General features: G+C 36.1%; 1 protein-coding gene across 8 annotated transcripts in view; it reads right to left on the bottom strand.

Annotated features, from left to right (window-relative positions):
• The window catches only part of PEX5L (peroxisomal biogenesis factor 5 like), a 250634-nt gene that overhangs the window by 103574 nt on the left and 128834 nt on the right, over positions 1–18226 (bottom strand). For 5 of the 8 annotated variants that reach the window (XM_060011086.1, XM_060011081.1, XM_060011082.1 and 2 more), the window contains one exon: positions 6219–6323. The exons of the other annotated variants lie outside the window; for them this stretch is intronic. In XM_060011086.1, coding sequence (XP_059867069.1) covers positions 6219–6323 — 105 coding nt within the window. The remainder of the gene's footprint in view (positions 1–6218; positions 6324–18226) is intronic. 8 annotated transcript variants of the gene reach the window in all.

The following is an 18226-nucleotide window of genomic DNA, read 5'->3' as shown; positions in this document are numbered from 1 at the left end:
AAATTTATGGTTTTCCTATGGTGACTTGAGAATAAGCAAACCTTTTAGGTCATAAAGTAATATTGCAAACTGAACTGAATCCCCCAAATAGTTCCCCTAAGCTTTACTCCCAAATTGTATGCCATTTATTCTGTCTTTATTCATTGGTAGGATAGAGCTTATTCACTTCATTTTAGAATTACTTCCTTCAGTTTGAAAATACTTTATGAACTTACCTCATTTCATCCTTCTGGCACAGAGTACATTGATGTTATAAAAATAACAAAAGGTGAGTCAAAAGGTTTCCAATTTTTTTTTTGAATAACTGAGTGGGAGTGATTGCAATTTTGGTCCAATCAGATGATCTTAACTAAGTTAAAATGACCCACTTCATTAGTTGCTAAGGCCTTTATTTCAACTTTACATTTAAAATTTTCTTTTATTATCCTTCTTTGTCCTCTTCTCAATATTTAGATTAGTTCAAAGGCCTTTCTAATGGTGACAGATTCTTATTTCTCTTTCAGGACCCCGTTCTATTGATACATTGTCTGGGAACCTTCTTCAGCTCTAGGCGGCAAGTGCCTTACAACATCTCTGCGTTCCCATGCTTTACCCAATTTTATAACCTTAGTTTCACCTGTTTCCTCCCACTAGACTGTGATCTCTTTGAAGGTAGAGACCTTATCCAATTAATTTTTGTATCTCATAGTGGCAGTTTAATAAATGTTGACTGATTTTATACAGTCCAATTGAATGGTGAATTGTATAAAAGAATGATTGCATGGGCATCCTCAATTTCATATGGGGTTTGATCAACTCATAGGCCAGTGGTCCTCAGAAATGTTTACTAAATTCCTGGCAAATTTTAAACCACAAATCTAAGTCCATTTTCCCCCACTGTCACATCATTGAAATGCTTGGAAACCTAGAGGTATCTAAAGGAACATTCCCAAATGCAAGGCTTCTACCAAGAAGTCAAAAATGCCAAGAATGAATGCCTAACGAGAAAAATTGAAATAAAGGCATGGAACTGCCTCATTCCATCTTTGGAAGCAGGACATGGACCAATGCAAGTGGGAAGCCAGTGGTGCAAGAAATAACACCACTACCTCACTCAGAGATTTTAAATCAGAGATTCAAATTTGGAGATTCTGAGACAAAGCCCTTACACAGTCAATGGACATGGAAATGAAAGGAAGCAGCAGAAGTAAGAAGACAGGTGAGAACTCGCATGTAGGAGCTTCTTGTCACTCAGAATTCAAGACTATTGATCCTTTACACCTTCCTTGTAATCACAGGTTGTAAATGAAATATTCAATCAAATGCCTTCAATTTACTTATGACTTAGTCAGACCGGTCAGTTGATGTGGCTAATAGTAGCCACCACAGGACAAAATTGCTTCTTATTTTATATCAATACTGTGTTTAGTGTTGAGCAGAATGCAGACAATATCATCCACCTTTAATGAATTATTGTCTGTTTTAAAACTTTGTCTAAAAATACATTTGCCTTAGTTCAACTTGAATTTACTTAATTTAAATGTTAAAAAATTAAATTATTATATGATCTAAGCTGAATATTTAACCAAGATGAAAGGAGAGTATTTTGTTTTTAAATACTGACTGCTACTTAGGCTCCAGTGCATTAAAGATAGCTTTTTTTGTAACTTAAGTCTAAGTTTATTTATCTTTAAACAATATATTGTTTAGGTGTTTCATTAAAAAATATAGAGCTAAAGTTTGTGATAGCTCATATCACTATTAACTCCAAACCAAAATACATTTTAGGTGAGAAAACAAGGTCTGTATAGGATAATAACTGATTCTATAATTTTACACTTCAGATTGATGATCTCAATCTATTGTTTTAGTTTAAAGTAAAATATTGTTTTTATTTTGAAACATTTTAGTACTTAAAGAATAATTTTAAAAGTTAAAACACTGAAGCGAATAAGCTAAAAAACAGTTGACAAATATCTCGTATTTGTAATGTTGATTAAAAAGTTTGTAAAAATATACCAGTCTTTTTATCTCATCTAAATAATAGAAAAAATAAGATTGTTTTTATATAAATAAAAACACAAATATGCTTTCAATAGACATATCTTTATGCATTTTGAAAATTCCTTTATTATTTGCACTCTCTTGATTAAAAGTACAATATATGTCATTGGTTAAGTAGGTTTTCATTCATAATTTTATAATTAAACTGTTTATGGCTTTATTAGTCCTATCCAAGTTTAGAAACGTGTGCAAAGCCCATCAAAATAGTCACCATATTAAAACTAAGTTGACTGACTCAATCCATTGAAAAGAGGAAACAACTGAAACATTACTATGCACCCCTTAGTATTCAGCCTTTGAAGGCTTTGTCATGGTAATTCTGCCACCCGACTGAATTAATTTCTTATGAGCTAATAGTACTAATGGCACTGCCCCATCCCCCAGTTCTTTATATGGGTCTCAGTGGATCTTCCTGTAAAGGATAACCATGTGATAATTTTCAACTCTTTGACGTGATCTAAATGTCAACCAACTGACAACAAATATTTTCCTGACAGGATAGTTAGACATAAAAATGTGAATCTATTCATGGGGAAATGAACAAATATTATTGTTTACAGCTTGGATAGTACTAACATCAAGGCAGGAAGGAGAATATAATTAAAGCAATTGTTTCAAGTTAGTAACAGAAAACCCAAACAAGACTGTATTTAGCAGCCTTGTGAATGTTTTTCCAATCAAGGACATTACTTTTTTATCTTTATCAGACACAATATTAAATCAGTATCAAACTATAAGGGGTGGGGACAGATAGAAAAACAAAGCCTGAGTTAAAAAAAAAATTCCCTTGACAAGAAGAGGTCTGGAACACATAGTTTTAAGACACTGTGCTCTATAGCAAAAAATGAATGGGCTATTCCTTACTTACAAAAGTACCAGGGGAGGTGGTTAAAATGAAAATTTCTGAAGGTTCCTTATGAGAGAAAAATATTCCATAGAGCCATTTCATTCTCATAAAGAAGAATAAAAATTTTTCTATGATATGCTCAATCTTCTGGCACATAGTTTTCCCTTCTAGCCTCAAACTGGATTTATTTATACCATTACAGTCTAGAGTAGTACTGTTCAATGGAAATATACCGAGAGCCTGGTAATTTTAAATTTTCTAGTAGCCACTTTAAAGATAGTGAAAAGAAACAGGTGAAAATAATTTTGATAACACATTTTATTTAGCCCAATATATCCAAAATATTATCATTTCAACATGTAATCAATATAAAAATTATTAATGTGATAGTTTACATTAGTTTTCTTTGGACTAAATCTTCAAAACTTGGTGTGTATTTCATACTTACAGCATATCTCAATACGGGGTATCCACAAAGCACTCAATAGCCACGTGTGGCTAGCGGCTACTGTAGTGAACAGCACAGGTCTAGAAAAACTCTTATTTCCTCCAAGACTTGATGGTTCACATATTTTTTCCCTTCAAAACTCTCATCAATGCACATTTGTTTCCATACTGTTTGACTTAAAGTTTGACTTAAAGTGTTAGTCTAGGACAGCATGAACTTGAACTGCTATGAAGAGCTTGACACATTGTTTAGCAAAGAATTAATAATTAAATGAAACAAAAAGAGCAATTCTCAGGGGTCCGACAATTTCTGAGTTCAGGTCACCTGGCCAACTCTTCTGTTTTGTTCAATTTGTTCAAGGTACTATAAATGACTTGACTGGAGTATGCTTGGCTAAATCTCTCTAAAAATGATCCTAATAATCACATAATACAAAAATGCTTCAATATAAACTATTCTACACTTACCAATCTGTGGAATGAACAGTTACTAAACAAATTAGGGACTCAGTGTTTCAAGGACTTATTCTGTATTTTATCAATTATGGTTGTCCTGAAGACATTATTGAGAAAGCAGCAATTAGCTTCAGACATTTCTGGAATCTGTGAATGAGCAGCTGGCATCGACACACCAGTGATGAAGATGAGTCAATGTGTCCTGCAGTATGTAGCACTATGTCACAGGGGCTTTACAGGAGACATGGGACAGACATGTTTCAAGACACTAATACATTCACACAAGATAACGAGTAAGAATGTGGTATGGTACACAGATTGGATGCTGTGGTTGCCATGAGAAGTACTCACTTTTTCAGATCATTCTGCTGCTTTTTGGCTTGTGCATGCCACTGGTGCATAGCAGGGAAGAAGCCACTTGTGTGTAGTGGAAAAAGTATATCAACTAATAAAACCACATTTGACTGAGAAATAATTGTATCACAGCTGTCACAGGATTAATTCCATAAGATTATCAATACAATAGGTGCATTGCATTTTATGAATCAGAACTCTCCATTTGCTGATTCATAAACTAGTCACTATGCAACAAGAATATGATGCATCAAAGAAAGCATTGTATCATCTTCATGCAGTAAAATTGTAACTATTACCTCAAAAACAGTTAATGCAACATTAGACAGGGATTAAAGAAGGAACTTGGTACACACAAATGTTCTGAATATGAGAAAATGGTAATAATTACAGTTTCTTTTCTAATTAAAAAAATCAAAATTCTTATTTTGCATTAAATTTAAATTAAAGTTTAGGTTATAGTGGTAATTTTGGACATTTGAAAAGAATTACTGGAAAGCACATAGCAATGCATGGTTTTGAAGAAAAAGAATTTTGGGCACTAGAGCCTGTCCTAAATCGTGATGTCCTGAAATGATATGCTGCAGCACAACTACGCCAATTGCAAATTTGGATAGGTCTTACCTACTGATGAATATGGCTCTACCATTAGCCGAGAACTCCAAGTGGTTCTCACCTCCCATAACGTTCTCCTGAGGAACTGTGGACTGTATATTTTGGATATGGATTCTACAAAGGCAGGAGATCAATGTAAACCTGTGTATGTTTTACTATGTAAACTAAGTAAAGAATGGAGCCCTTGGTAAATATTAAGCAAATTTCTTTCCAACTGTTACTATGTGTCATTGGGAAGAAACATCTCCTCTTTTGGATTAAAACAAAAACCTCACAACATAAGATTATCCCAAAGTCCTGGGAATCTTTATAACTTTTTTATTATTCAATTTTGATGTTATATGTTATTATAATTTTCATTACTTACAACATAGTGTTTAGAATGAAATGAAACCACACATGTTGGCAGCAGCTGGGGATGTGATCTGATGATATTCTAAAAATAAGTTGCCATAATTTAGCTTTTGATATAAATGCCTTTCATGAGGAATTTAAATGGACATTTTTCTAAATCTAGACATGTTCATATAATTGGAACTGAATCACTGTATTTACTATTGCATTATGGAGAAAAAAAAGAGATGTTTAAGATAACAATCTAATCTAAATTATAAGATAAATGCAAGTAAGTAATTTTGCATTTAAGAATTTAAAACTGATAGTTCCACAGAGTGGTGATGAGTATATTATACATACATATGTATGTGGATTTTACAGGGTGTTTCAAAAGTCCCTGAGGACATACAGGATTCATTCTCAGTGTGTCTTTGCATACAAATGCAAATCTTTTTCTATACTTATTATGATAAATACTGAAAATGCCCCTCATGTGCTTTTAATAGAGACGATATTTTTGTTGTCAAGGTCACTAAGTGGAAGAGGGGCCACCAATGCCATTTTCTGCATGGAGACTCAGGGACTTCTGGCTCATTCCTGTAAATTAGTTATCCACATAAATATGTATAGACATACGTAGTATGCATAGTCACAACATAAATATATTTAACATTTAAGAAATTTTAGATATTCTACTGGTAAACTGACATATGTATGCAATATAAGTTGTATTTATTCATAGGAATTTGATTTTTTTTTTTTGGTTGTTGTTCAAATGTACCGTTAGCTTAATTGTTATTTCTTTCCCAAAGTTGTTAACAAGACTCCTTTATAAAGAAGCGACATGTTTTACTTGCACATATATTTTCTTTTTCTTTTTTTAACTAAAGTTTAGTAATGAAAATTAATATCCACGAATAAGTAACTAAATGATGGAATTTTCCTTTTTTTTTTTTAGCAATTTTGGTTTTCATTTTATATTGTATAATTGTTTCATTGAAACTGTGTTTTTAAAAAAATTGGATCGAGTTAATGTTTTTTTTTTTTCTAGTTAAGAATCACAATATCTGATATATTAACATATGTCAGCTTCCTACAGGAACCCTAAGGGTCTGCCCACCTGTGATGTCATAGTAAGGAGGGGCTTTTCTTCAGCAGACTCCTCCCTCGGTATCTCCTTCATCACCATGGCAACAGCCTTATCTGCCGCCCTAGAGCCTTTTCCCTATAACAGTGAAATCAACAATGACTTGTGTCAGGAGAAATCTTTAACTTATTGTTTATCACAAGATATTCTAATGTTTAAAGAGCAATCCAACATAAATGAAGAGGTAGTCTGCTGCAAGTGAATCTTGAGGCTTTTGGCTGAGGAGAAAACACACAAAATCTGAAAAAAGATTATTTGTGAACTTTTTAGTTAGCTACTTTTTCACCTTTACAGCTGACATATTACATTTAATTTTAACATAGTATTTTATATGTATAATATATTTTAAGGCAATTTACATGACATGACAATTTTTATAGTATTGATTTAAAAACATTATAGATTGCCTGTTATGTTCATTTAAAACTTATTCCTATATAATCCCTAAGTGTTTTGAATGGCAGTGAGGAGTCTGGATTAGGAATTAGGATCAGGGTCTCACTCCCACAGAGGACTTCTGCTCGGTGATCTCTGGAGTCTGTCATTTTTGAGTGGATTGGTCATAAAAAGTAAACATGTCATAAAACCTCTAAAAATTCTTTGGCAGCCTAACATCACAGGAATTCACCCAGCTTGTTTATTTGGGGGAGGTAGTATGAAAAAAATTTGCAACACTCAATGTTCTTGAGATCAAATAAATTTAATAGAATTTTAGAAATGTCTTTTAATTGGAGAATCTCATAAATCCAGGTGTAAATAAAGGATGATTAATAATAGAGGCAATGATATACTGATATCTACAATTTTTTGGCCTTATACAAGCATAACTATGGACTGTAAAGGGGTAAGTTGGTTTTCTGGGGTTTTAGTTTACCAGATTATTAAATTTTTGAGAGTAGATAGGGCATAAGGGAAAAAAACAAAAAACAAAATATCACCTTCCCAACCCAATTAGCAACATCTCATACTATGTAAAAATTAAATAATCTTTAAACACTTCAAAAACAAAACCTTCCATTTTCTTTGGTCTCTGGGCAGAGCCTCTCTGGAGAAAACAACCTTATACTAAGTGCACACGTGAATATCTGTGTTGTAAATCTACTTAAAATACAAATGTAGCACACAGAGATATAGGCAAAGAAACAAAAATGGGCATATGAGGGTCCGTTGTCTGAAAGGGAATTAAGAGCTATGGTCACAATTAACTCCAGAGGTTAATAAATCTTGATAGTCTCTATGCAACTAAAGAGGATAGAATTACATTATTATCTTTGGTTTGCACAGGGCTTTAAGTATTTAAAAAGTAGGTTGACTCTAAGAAGCAGAACATTGTCCATTTTTTCAGGCATTGCCTTTCTAAAATGTAATGAGTGGCAGCTTTTATTTATGGGAACAAAGAAAAACTTTCTGTATAGTTACTACATTTAAAAATGTGTGAATCTCTTTACAATGCTGAAAGTTTGTTTCTTTGGTTTGTAACTTAAAAACTAGCATTATTGAATGATAATGTGATATTTCTATGATAGAAAATCAACTATTAGAGATTTTATTCATCAGATATAACAGTGGTAATTTTCTTATGTGTTCTGAAAAGTTTATATGGGCACAATCCTTAGATTAACTTAATTCTGGAAGAATAAAGGGCAACAGTGATTCACTGCATACAAATTAGGGTGCATAATGATCCAGGTTTTTCCTTTAATGAAGCAAGGTCATCTTCCTAAAATAGAGATACATACAGTTCTGAATTCTGGGAAAAGATTTATGGCACTTTTAAACTATTTGACATTTTTTCAAAATATAAAAATTATTTGGATAAAACATTACATAGTGTAAGCTCAGTATACCTTTATAAGCTACCCTCATTGACAGACTATATATAGTTTAACAAATATTTTTGCAGCTTATTTTTTTCAAAAGAGCAAAATCATTTGTGAAGGATTCTTTCCATGCTCCAAGAGGTTTAATAATATAGCAATAAACAAAGTGGCATGCTTATATTTAAATTCCTAATATATTTTTTAAAACATATCTAATGTTACAAGGTAAAATTTAAAAAATAATGATTCAGACTCTTTTCTTGGGCTAAGAAAAAAAATCAATTGATAAGCATCTCAAAAAATTTCAGGTCAATATTTCAGTATACCATTTATTTGAAATGCTACCAATCTATAAACTACGTATAGGTATTTTTCACATGTGCAACTATAATAGCTAGAATTAGCAACGGACATGCCATTTCACTAAAACAAAAACAAAAGAAAACAAAAATTAGTCCTTTCATGCTGAACTCTAGAACAAAGCAGTGGTCAGCTAGAAAGGATGTATAATAAACACATGCGGTGCTTTTTATTTCTTGCAGAAAAACCCACCAAAGCCAGGGTCAGGTCACTTTTTTGAAGACAGTGCCACTTTTTCTTCAAGGTTACACCTACTACCTGAAAAGAGTCATGACACCCAGGTTAGTGCCTGCTAGCAACTTTTTTGCTTTACAGCCTTTTGGCTTTTGAGTTATTACCCCATGAGCCTCACTGTTTCACAAGTGTGGTATAGTCCGAGAACAGAGCAGGAAGGTCGGCCACGTGACATCTCCATGGTGTCTAAAACCACTGCCAAATCACGTGAATGCACTCATATATCAAACCAAGATTTCCCCCAGATTGTATTGCCACCTCCACCTGGTACCTTAAAATCAAGCTGTGTCATTTCTGACTTGTCCATTTACCTTGTGGGATAATGCTTCTAGAATTCAGAACCTGTCTGATAACTGAGTTGGCAATTCATGAAACTATACAACTTGGCTTATCAGCAGCTCTTCAGGGCTGACAGTAATTCAACTGTGCAGGTTTTTTTTTTTTAATTCAGTGTCTTAAAACATTGTAAGAAATATATACACATAATTATCCATAGTTCAAGCTCAATTTTCTAAATAGAACTACACCATAAGGTCAATATTAATCTATTATTTGAAACATCACGAAGACAGCAAAAAGGAAATATACACTGACTACACACTCAAGCATATAAATGGATTTAGATTACATTAAACCGGTATGCTTCTAAATATGTCATTCTAGCCACAAGAGAATAGTGAAACTTTACCAGTTGATTATCGCATTATGACACCCTCTAGCAATTATTTCAGCCTATTTCTTTTCAAATAATACTTCAAAATCACCTTTGCCCACTTCCTTATTGAATCTCTTGAGATGTTTTTGACTGTTTAGAAAACAGTATCAGCATAAAGGGAAACATCTCTCTTTTTTTGTGATTTGCTGTAGAAAATTCTTTGATTTTTTTTTTTTTTTTGCGGTACGTGGGCCTCTCACTGTTGTGGTCTCTCCCATTGTGGAGCACAGGCTCCAGACGCGCAGGCTCAGGGGCCATGGCTCACGGGCCTAGCCGCTCCGCAGCATGTGGGATCTTCCCGGACCAGGACACGATCCCATGTCCCCTGCATCAGCAGGCGGACTCTCAACCACTGTGCCACCAGGGAAGCCCAATTCTTTGATTTAAAAAAAAATTCTTTTATCATTTTGTTTCTTCACAAATGAAATATATAAAATAGTAGCTTTTCTAACAAATAATAATTCTTGCGAATAATCTTTTTAATTAATTTCTATTATAACACCAGGCATAAATGAATGAAACACAGAGTGTAGCAAGTGACACTAACATTTATTAAGAAAACTCAATTTTGGCCCACTTCTTCTTCTTCTTCTTTTTAAAATATAGAACATAAGAAACAGAGTAGAAAATATTGCAAGTCACAGGATCTTCTCAGGCTGGATACCAGGCTGTGAAGCTATGAGGTATCCTCAGATGAGAAGGTGTGGCCTCTAGGCCTGTCTCACAGGGAAGGATCTAACCTATTTAGAGAAGTTACTGTGTGCTGAGCACTCTGCTGGGTGTTTTGCATGTTTTTACTTGTTTGATCTAATGAGAGCCCTATGGCATAGGTATTACGGTCTTTGCTAGACATTTTTGGGCTTTGAGGCTCAGAGATGGTGTGATTTGACCAAGGCCTCAAAGCTCAGCCCAGACGGGAACCTGTGTGCCTGTGTGCTTCCTTCTCTACCACACTGCTCTCTCTCCATCCAGCTTTGTTAGGGGTGGGAGGGCTCTTCCACTCTGCCCTCATCAACTGCCCTAAATGGAGGGTTTCCAATGGTATCACCCAGGTTTGGGGCAGCAACCACTTCTCAGTATAATTGCACAGTATGGATCTAAGCAGATATTTTGGAGAAATATTTTCTTTAGTCTGCAATGGTCAATAAGAATCAGCCATCCATTCTTCACTCATGAGCACATTTCTAACAAAATGTTTTCGTTTCTCCTATCTTCTTAGAAAATGAACCTAACATTTCACATACAATTTTTCCTGTTCTGTAGATCTTAATAGGCTTATAAGCTTTAGCGTCTCTCCAATTATTATTAAATGCTAACTCAGTGCCATGAAATGCCATCTTTACTAGGATTTTCCTGAGATCTATTTTGGTTGTTTTTTTTTTTTTTGGTTGTTGTTGTTGTTGTTGTTTTTGCGGGCCTCTTACTGTTGTGCCCTCTCCCGTTGTGGAGCATAGGCTCCGGACGCGCAGGCTCAGCGGCCATGGCTCACGGACCTAGCCGCTCCGCGGCATGTGGGATCTTCCCGGACTGGGGCACGAACCCACGTCCCCTGCATTGGCAGGCGGATTCCCAACCACTGTACCACCAGGGAAGCCCCTGAGATCTACTTTGGACACATGAAATAAAATAAGTAATTTCAGAGCAACACAGTCCATTTGTAAGCAATTTTCTAGTTGCAGATTCTATTACTGCTACTCTGCAGTTTGTAACTTAAAAATTATTTTTATTATTCTTAATCTATCGACAATAATACAGAGGCTCTTTATCAACGATATTAAACAGAAGAAACGGAGATAAATTAGGCGAAGAGTAAAAGACTACAATACTAGACATCTCTGCTAACCCTAAATTAGCTAATATATGAATTTAAATAACAGTCTTCCTTTTGTTATGATTGTAAAATTAATATATGCTATTGCCAAAAATTGAGAAAAAACAGAAACAAGAAAGTTAAAATAGCAACCCTAACATTTTCATGCATTTTCCCCCCAAACTTTATATTTACAATATTGGAGATTAAACAGTTTTTTTAGGATGACTGTTCTAAGGAGAGACAAAGTACAATCAAGTTTACAAATGTGAATGTATTGAATATATTTCTTCATACATACATACATGTAAGCAAATACCTGCCATTTAGATCATTTTAGCAACACTGTTTGAAATGAAATGATATTCAGTATTGCATATGCTGAAAAATTATATATCTCATAAATTCCAGACCCTGAACTTAACATGCACCTGCGGGAAACTGGCCACAAAAAGGCTAATTTCTGATGGCTATTCTCGTCTCTCATGTGCAGAGCCAGGATAACCTTCTTTTACTGGGGAAGGTAAATGTCATGATAAGTGTCATGCTCTCTTCAAACTTCTCTTTCAACATGGGAAAATGTCAGATCAATGTTCCATGAATGGTGGCGATCTTTGCCTACCATATTATGTCTTCTCCTAGTTGTGTGTTCCTGTAGATTTCTTCCAAGGTAGAGTAGGGTTCAAACCATGCTGGTTCTATCACGGTAACATTTAACTCATCTCCGCCCCCAACAGAATGTTTTGTAAATTTTAAAGGTGGTACAAATAGAACTAAATCTAAATCAATCCTTGGTTCTAAACATCCTGAAGGAAGCACAGATCTAGATGTAAACAATTGGGAAGCATGGATGGAATGCTCTCTTTTCTTAACTAGCAATTCATATGAGGAATTGAAAAATCATATGAATTCACCATTGGTTCAGTGATCTCTTTATAGCTGGAAATAATATGATTACTGATTCCTTAATAAGGGTAGTCAAGCTGCAGTAAGGAAATTGATGCCTCTAGTTAAAATAATGACACACGGCATTTAAAAGGAAGACATCTAGTTGATTTGTTGATTCTCCATGTCTTCCTCTCTTACTTTTTTTTTTCCCCCCTCCAGCATTGTTTTTCCCAGATGACTCTCCAAATCATCACTTTTGCAATGAAGTCTTCTGAGGTGAATGAGGACTGATTCTAATTACATTCTACCATATAACTCCTATGCCCTCGGTTTGTGTTATGTGCTATTTGGCACTTTTTGTTGTGTGTGGTGTATGTGTATGTGGTGATGGGAGAGTCGTGGATAACAATCTCTTTAATTCTAAACCTCCACACATGAAAGTTGCTGCGATTCCACACCCGCCGCATGCACACGCACTGTCCTTGGCCTGAATGATTGGTGTAGGGGGTCTTTATGACTCTTAAAGGCCCTCAAACTTTTGCCTTCATGGGCCCCTTCCTCCATAAAAAAAAATGTAGAAGACTGTATTTTATGATAAGCTGTATCAAGAAAAATATAATCTAGACTGAATTTATTATTACACATTCATCATTTTAATAGTCATTTAGGGGGTTCTGATTTTAAGAAAGATATAATTAAAACAATTTTATGGGTCCTTAAGAGTATCTTGGGCCCTCTGAACTGTGTCCACTGTGCTGGTGCATAAGGTGACCCTGGGTTTGTGTCTTCTCCATAGTCAGTGTGGTGTTCCTGGGGCTGCTCTCTCTCTCAACTCTGGGTAGTCCATTTCGGCAGCCCCTGCTTCCATCACCTCATCAGCACCTCCACAGCAGCTGTTCCTGCCCTAACAGCCCCCCTTACCACCACTGCTGCTCTTACTATTTTTGTTCGCATTCAGGGAGTCTCCCCTAACAGTACTTACCAATCATAATGGGTGCCCAATCAGTAGCTTTCATCCTGTAGTTCTTAAAACACCCTCAGAAAACCTGGAACATTTAGGCCTGAAGCAGAAAACACTGGTGTGTAAAAGTGATGTGACTCTTAAAATGTGGTCTCTCCCTCAGAAAATAGGCCTAAGCACTTTAGTCTCTCCTGTCTCAGGGTGTGTTCTTGACCATCCAGGAGCACTTTTGAGGAAGTTGAGTCCACTTCTATCTCTACTTTTATTTAAAAAAAACCAGCCCTCAATGACCAGAGTCACCAGCTGGTCCCAAAGCACCCCTTGTCATTTTCTCTAATTTCACAGTGGGTCACTTGAGGAACAGGATTGCCGGTACCCAAAATTCCTGAGTTGTGCCTGGAGATTAAGCTCCTCCCAGGGACCTTGTTATAATCCTTTATTTTGTAAAATGTTCTGTGACTGTCTCATCAATGAAACTACCTTGTGCGAGCAAAGATTGTGCTCGATTCTTTTGAACTACTTCGTGTTATTTGGTATAGTGATAGACACTCAAGTTCACTCAGTAAATACAAGTAACTATTAAACACCTTTTTCACGTGAAGGTACTGAAATCACGTAATATGGCCAACTCTGACAGAATGTGATTTTGAATTACATAAAAAGTCTTAGACATTTAAAGAAATGAAATTGTTTCAAAATCTAAATAAAATTTCATTAACATTAATAAAATGTTACCAAGTAAAGATGCTTAAAATGGGCTCTGAAGGACAGATAAGACTTCTTTTTAATTAACAAGATCCATTTGTCCACAATTTACCATTTGTTTGTTCTCTGGAGAAGGTTAAACATTCCCCCATCTCACTCCCACCTTGTCCCCAGGCATATTTACTCTGTTTGCTTAGCAAGCTTTCCTGACAAATGGTCAAAGTCACGTCACTCACTGTTCACTTATCTATAACCAGTTCTCAATTAGTGAAGTTTTACTATCAGGCTTACTCTGATTATCGTGGCTTTAAATTACTTGGGACCTATTTTGCCTTAATATTGAGTTTCTCTATTATGCACCTGGAAGCAACTTTTGCCACCTAAAATGGTCTGGTTTAAAAAAATTGTTTTCTTTTGACCTTGTCTGGCTTACGCTGAGGATGACATAAATAATACATATTCAATAATTCAGAAGTAATGTTTAATTTCTGGTATGATACGTTTTCCTTTCTGGTATGATAAATCCCAAATTTGTTATTTATATTTATATAAATATATTTATGTTTGAGAGGCCTTTGATGATTGTGTGAAATATGTAACCCAAAAAATGCAATGGTAATTAGAGGCTTACTTTTGTGATTTTCAATTCCTTGTTAAATACCTCAGATGATTTGCAAAACAGGCATTTGGGGGAGGGGGGTTATTTTTAAGCAAAAGGAAAAAGATTGAAAACACAAAGTCCTAAAGATTACTTTGTAATTTTTTTCTTTTCAAAAAATATCCTCCCAAATACAAATACTCCAGACTACTTGTATCTTACTTGCACAAATGGATACATATCCAACCCTTAAGAGAAAGTAAGGTGTTATGAGAATCATTCATCACCAGCATAAATAGTTGCTGAAATTCTGCTGAATCAGTGGTGTTTGGTGCATAGGGAGAGGTGAGACATGGCCTCTTTCTGGGAGGGGTTAGGAGAAGAGGTATTGAGGTCTGGTTTCTAAGTGCTTGAAATTAGCCAAGGTATAGTATACAAGATAGTAAAATGTGGAAGGATAGTGGTGTGGAAACTTGGGAGGAACCATGTACAAAAAATCGGTTTCTTTATCACTCCCGTCTTTTCCACATATTCTTGATTGGAAAGTTTTGCAAAGAAAATATAACAAATAAGAATCCCTGTAGATAAATATGTGGTTAAGACAATGAAACAGTTCCCTTGAATTGATTTGATTACCGGTGAAACTCTTTTTCTTATCGGTGATTAGATGCATCCCCCAACGTCTTGCCCCTAGTAAGTAAAATCTACTTACCAAGTAAAAAAACAAGTCAGAAGAAAGAATTCCATCCCCCTAACAAATTGGAGGCGTTTCAATATTGACTATTGTTATCTTAGAGCAAAGAAATTGAATCCCACCTCTTTTAAAAAATAGATGTGGGGCTTCCCTGGTGGCGCAGTGGTTGAGAGTCCGCCTGCTGATGCAGGGGTCACGGGTTCGTGCCCCGGTCCGGGAAGATCCCACACGCCGCGGAGCGGCTGGGCCCGTGAGCCATGGCCGCTGAGCCTGCGCATCCGGAGCCTGTGCTCCGCAACGGGAGAGGCCGCAACAGTGAGAGGCCCACGTAGATGTAAAGACCATGTGGTAAATATACTGTTACCAAATTTTTGAATTTGAGATAGCAAATTCAAAAATACATACACTGTGTCCATTTTCCTTCTGGAGGAGGGCTAGTAACTAGTGAACTTGAATTCCCCTTTATGAATGTTTCAGGCAAACTCTATTACTAATTTATGAATAAGAGTTGTGGACTTGGAGTCTGACTACTCAGTAGCCTTCTTTGTATCCTTCCTCATTTTCTGGCAGGTGCAAGTTTTTTACCAGCTTGTTCTCCAGTCACCAAACGCTCCAGTTTTGTTGATATAACTTAGGAAAACTAAATTACAGAAACTAGGCTAAATTCACAAGCTACTAGCCAAAAAGGTCTCAGCTAAGGTACTCCACCTGCCTGACTTCCCTGAAACAGTTCTAAGAGAGAAGCTGAGGCTCTGGGCATTTCTATTCTAAAATTCTGGATCAGACTCTGGCATCTCTTCTTATATTGATAGTCCTCTGGGGGGTCATTGGCAGTGTGTGAGTTGGATCCTCCCTCATGCCTTCTGGTTCCTTAAAAGGATGAACAGTCTTTCTCACTCTGGGGAGAGGAGTTAGGGAAAGTATGGAGAGACACTGGAGTGATGAGCCTCAGTCACTGTGTGGCCATGCGATTAACAGCTAATGGAGCCGGTGTAGCCTCCATGGTCAATGGAAGGGGAAGAAGGATTGCATGGTGTGGCCTGCTGGCACAAATATCAGGACTGCAGTCAGAAGACCAGAGTTTCAAGTCCCAGCTCTTTTATAAATTATTCTCTCTAAGGCTTCATTTTACCTTCTGAAAACTATATTAGAAATACTATATTTACTATAGGATAGAAATACTGTATTTCTACTTCATAAATTTATGAGAGTTAAGTATGTATGAAAGCACTCCCACAATGCCTGGCACATGGTATGTACTCAATAAATATTAATTGACTCTGAATGGTTACTGCTGAACTCATGGACTCTGTGGGCTAAGTGTCCTTATGAAGTAGGTAGCAAAAGATACAACATTATGTTTGTGAGATTCATCCATGGAGTAAGTAGCAATAGTTATTACATTCTATCCACTGTATAGTATTTCATCATCATTTCAGTACATACCACAATTTATCCATTAAACCGTTGACGGATATTTGGGTTGTTTCTAGTTTTTGATTATTACAGAAACCACCGTAATGAACTTGAGTTTAGAAGCCATATGGAATGTAAGAGGAGCCATAGGTATGAAAGCAGTAAAGAGATTTCAATAACAGCAACAGAGGCAGAGAATAGTCACAGTATAGATAGGAGACCAGGCTTGGGATGACCTAAATCAAAACCATACGACCTAGCAATCCCACTACTGGGCATATACCCTGAGAAAACCATAATTCAAAAAGAGTCATGTACCACAGTGTTCATTGCAGCTCTATTTACAATAGCCAGGACATGGAAGCAACCTAAGTGTCCATCAACAGATGAATGGATAAAGAAGATGTGGCACATATATACAATGGAATATTACTCAGCCATAAAAAGAAATGAAATTGAGGTATTTGTAGTGAGGTGGATGGACCTAGAGTCTGTTGTACAGAGTGAAGTCAGTCAGAAAGAGAAAAACAAATACCGTATGTTAACACATATATATGGAATCTAAAAAAAAAAATTGTTCTGAAGAACCTAGGGGCAGGACAGGAATAAAGACTTGAGGACATGGGGAGGGGGAAGGGTAAGCTGGGACAAAGTGAGAGAGTGGCATGGACATATATACGCTACCAAATGTAAAACAGATAGCTAGTGGGAAGCAGCCGCATAGCACAGGGAGATCAGCTTGGTGCTTTGTGACCACCTAGAGGGGTGGGATAGGGAGGGTGGGAGGGAGACGCAAGAGGGAGGAGATATGGGTATGTATGTATATGTATAGCTGATTCACTTTGTTATAAAGCAGAAACTAACACACCATTGTAAAGCAACTATACACCAATAAAGATGTTAAAAAAAAAAAAGGACTTATAAGGCAGAGAAATCAAGGCTCCAAAGCAAGGCCAGGATGCTGAATCTAGCCACTAGGGGTAATGAGAAACCAGTTTCTAATGAGCTGAGATTAGTAACTGTTATGGTCTGAATTGTGCCCCCTCAAAATTCATACATTGAAGGCCTAACACCCAGTAGCTCAGAATGTGACTGTATTTGGAGACAGGGTCTTTATTAAGGTGATAATTAAGTTAAAATGAAGTATTAGGGTGGGCCCTAATTCAATATGATTTCTTCTAAGAAGAGGAAGTTAGGACATAGAAGGAAGACTATGTGAAGACACAAGGACAGCCATCTATACGCTAAGGAGAGGCTTCAGAAGAAGCCAATCCTTCTGACACCTTGATCTCAGAATTCTAGTCTCCAGAACTGTGAGCAAATAAATTTCTGTTGTTTAAGCCACCCAGCTTGTGGCACTTTGTTATGGACACCCTAGTAAACTAATACAATAATGAAAAAACTACCCATGATTACAAAGTAATCTTACTTTCGTACCTCAATAAATTGTTTAGAAACATCGAAAGACGATTCAGTTACAGGTCTATTTTAAGCCTTCTCAGTTCATTCCTTTTGTGATTTCTAATCTGATCAAAAGGACTTTGTGGATATTGAAAATTATAAATTTTGAACCCAGGTGGCCAAAATTGGCCACTATGGTGATATCCCATCAGGGACTATGACCTACTTGTCAGGGAGTGTTACCTAAAAGAAATTCAGATGAAGATTGTGCGTGGCGTGGTCAGCCAGTGCCAATAGGAGCTGTGTGTTGGTCCCCAAACTTGAATTGAGATTTTAGCGACAACATGTAGAAGTGAGAACTCAATATACACGAATAATT

This window comes from Delphinus delphis, chromosome 4, assembly GCF_949987515.2.
Source record: "Delphinus delphis chromosome 4, mDelDel1.2, whole genome shotgun sequence".
NCBI classification, from domain to species: domain Eukaryota; kingdom Metazoa; phylum Chordata; class Mammalia; order Artiodactyla; family Delphinidae; genus Delphinus; species Delphinus delphis.
Note: the sequence above shows the minus strand (reverse complement) of the source record. Positions and strands in the feature narration are given on the sequence as shown.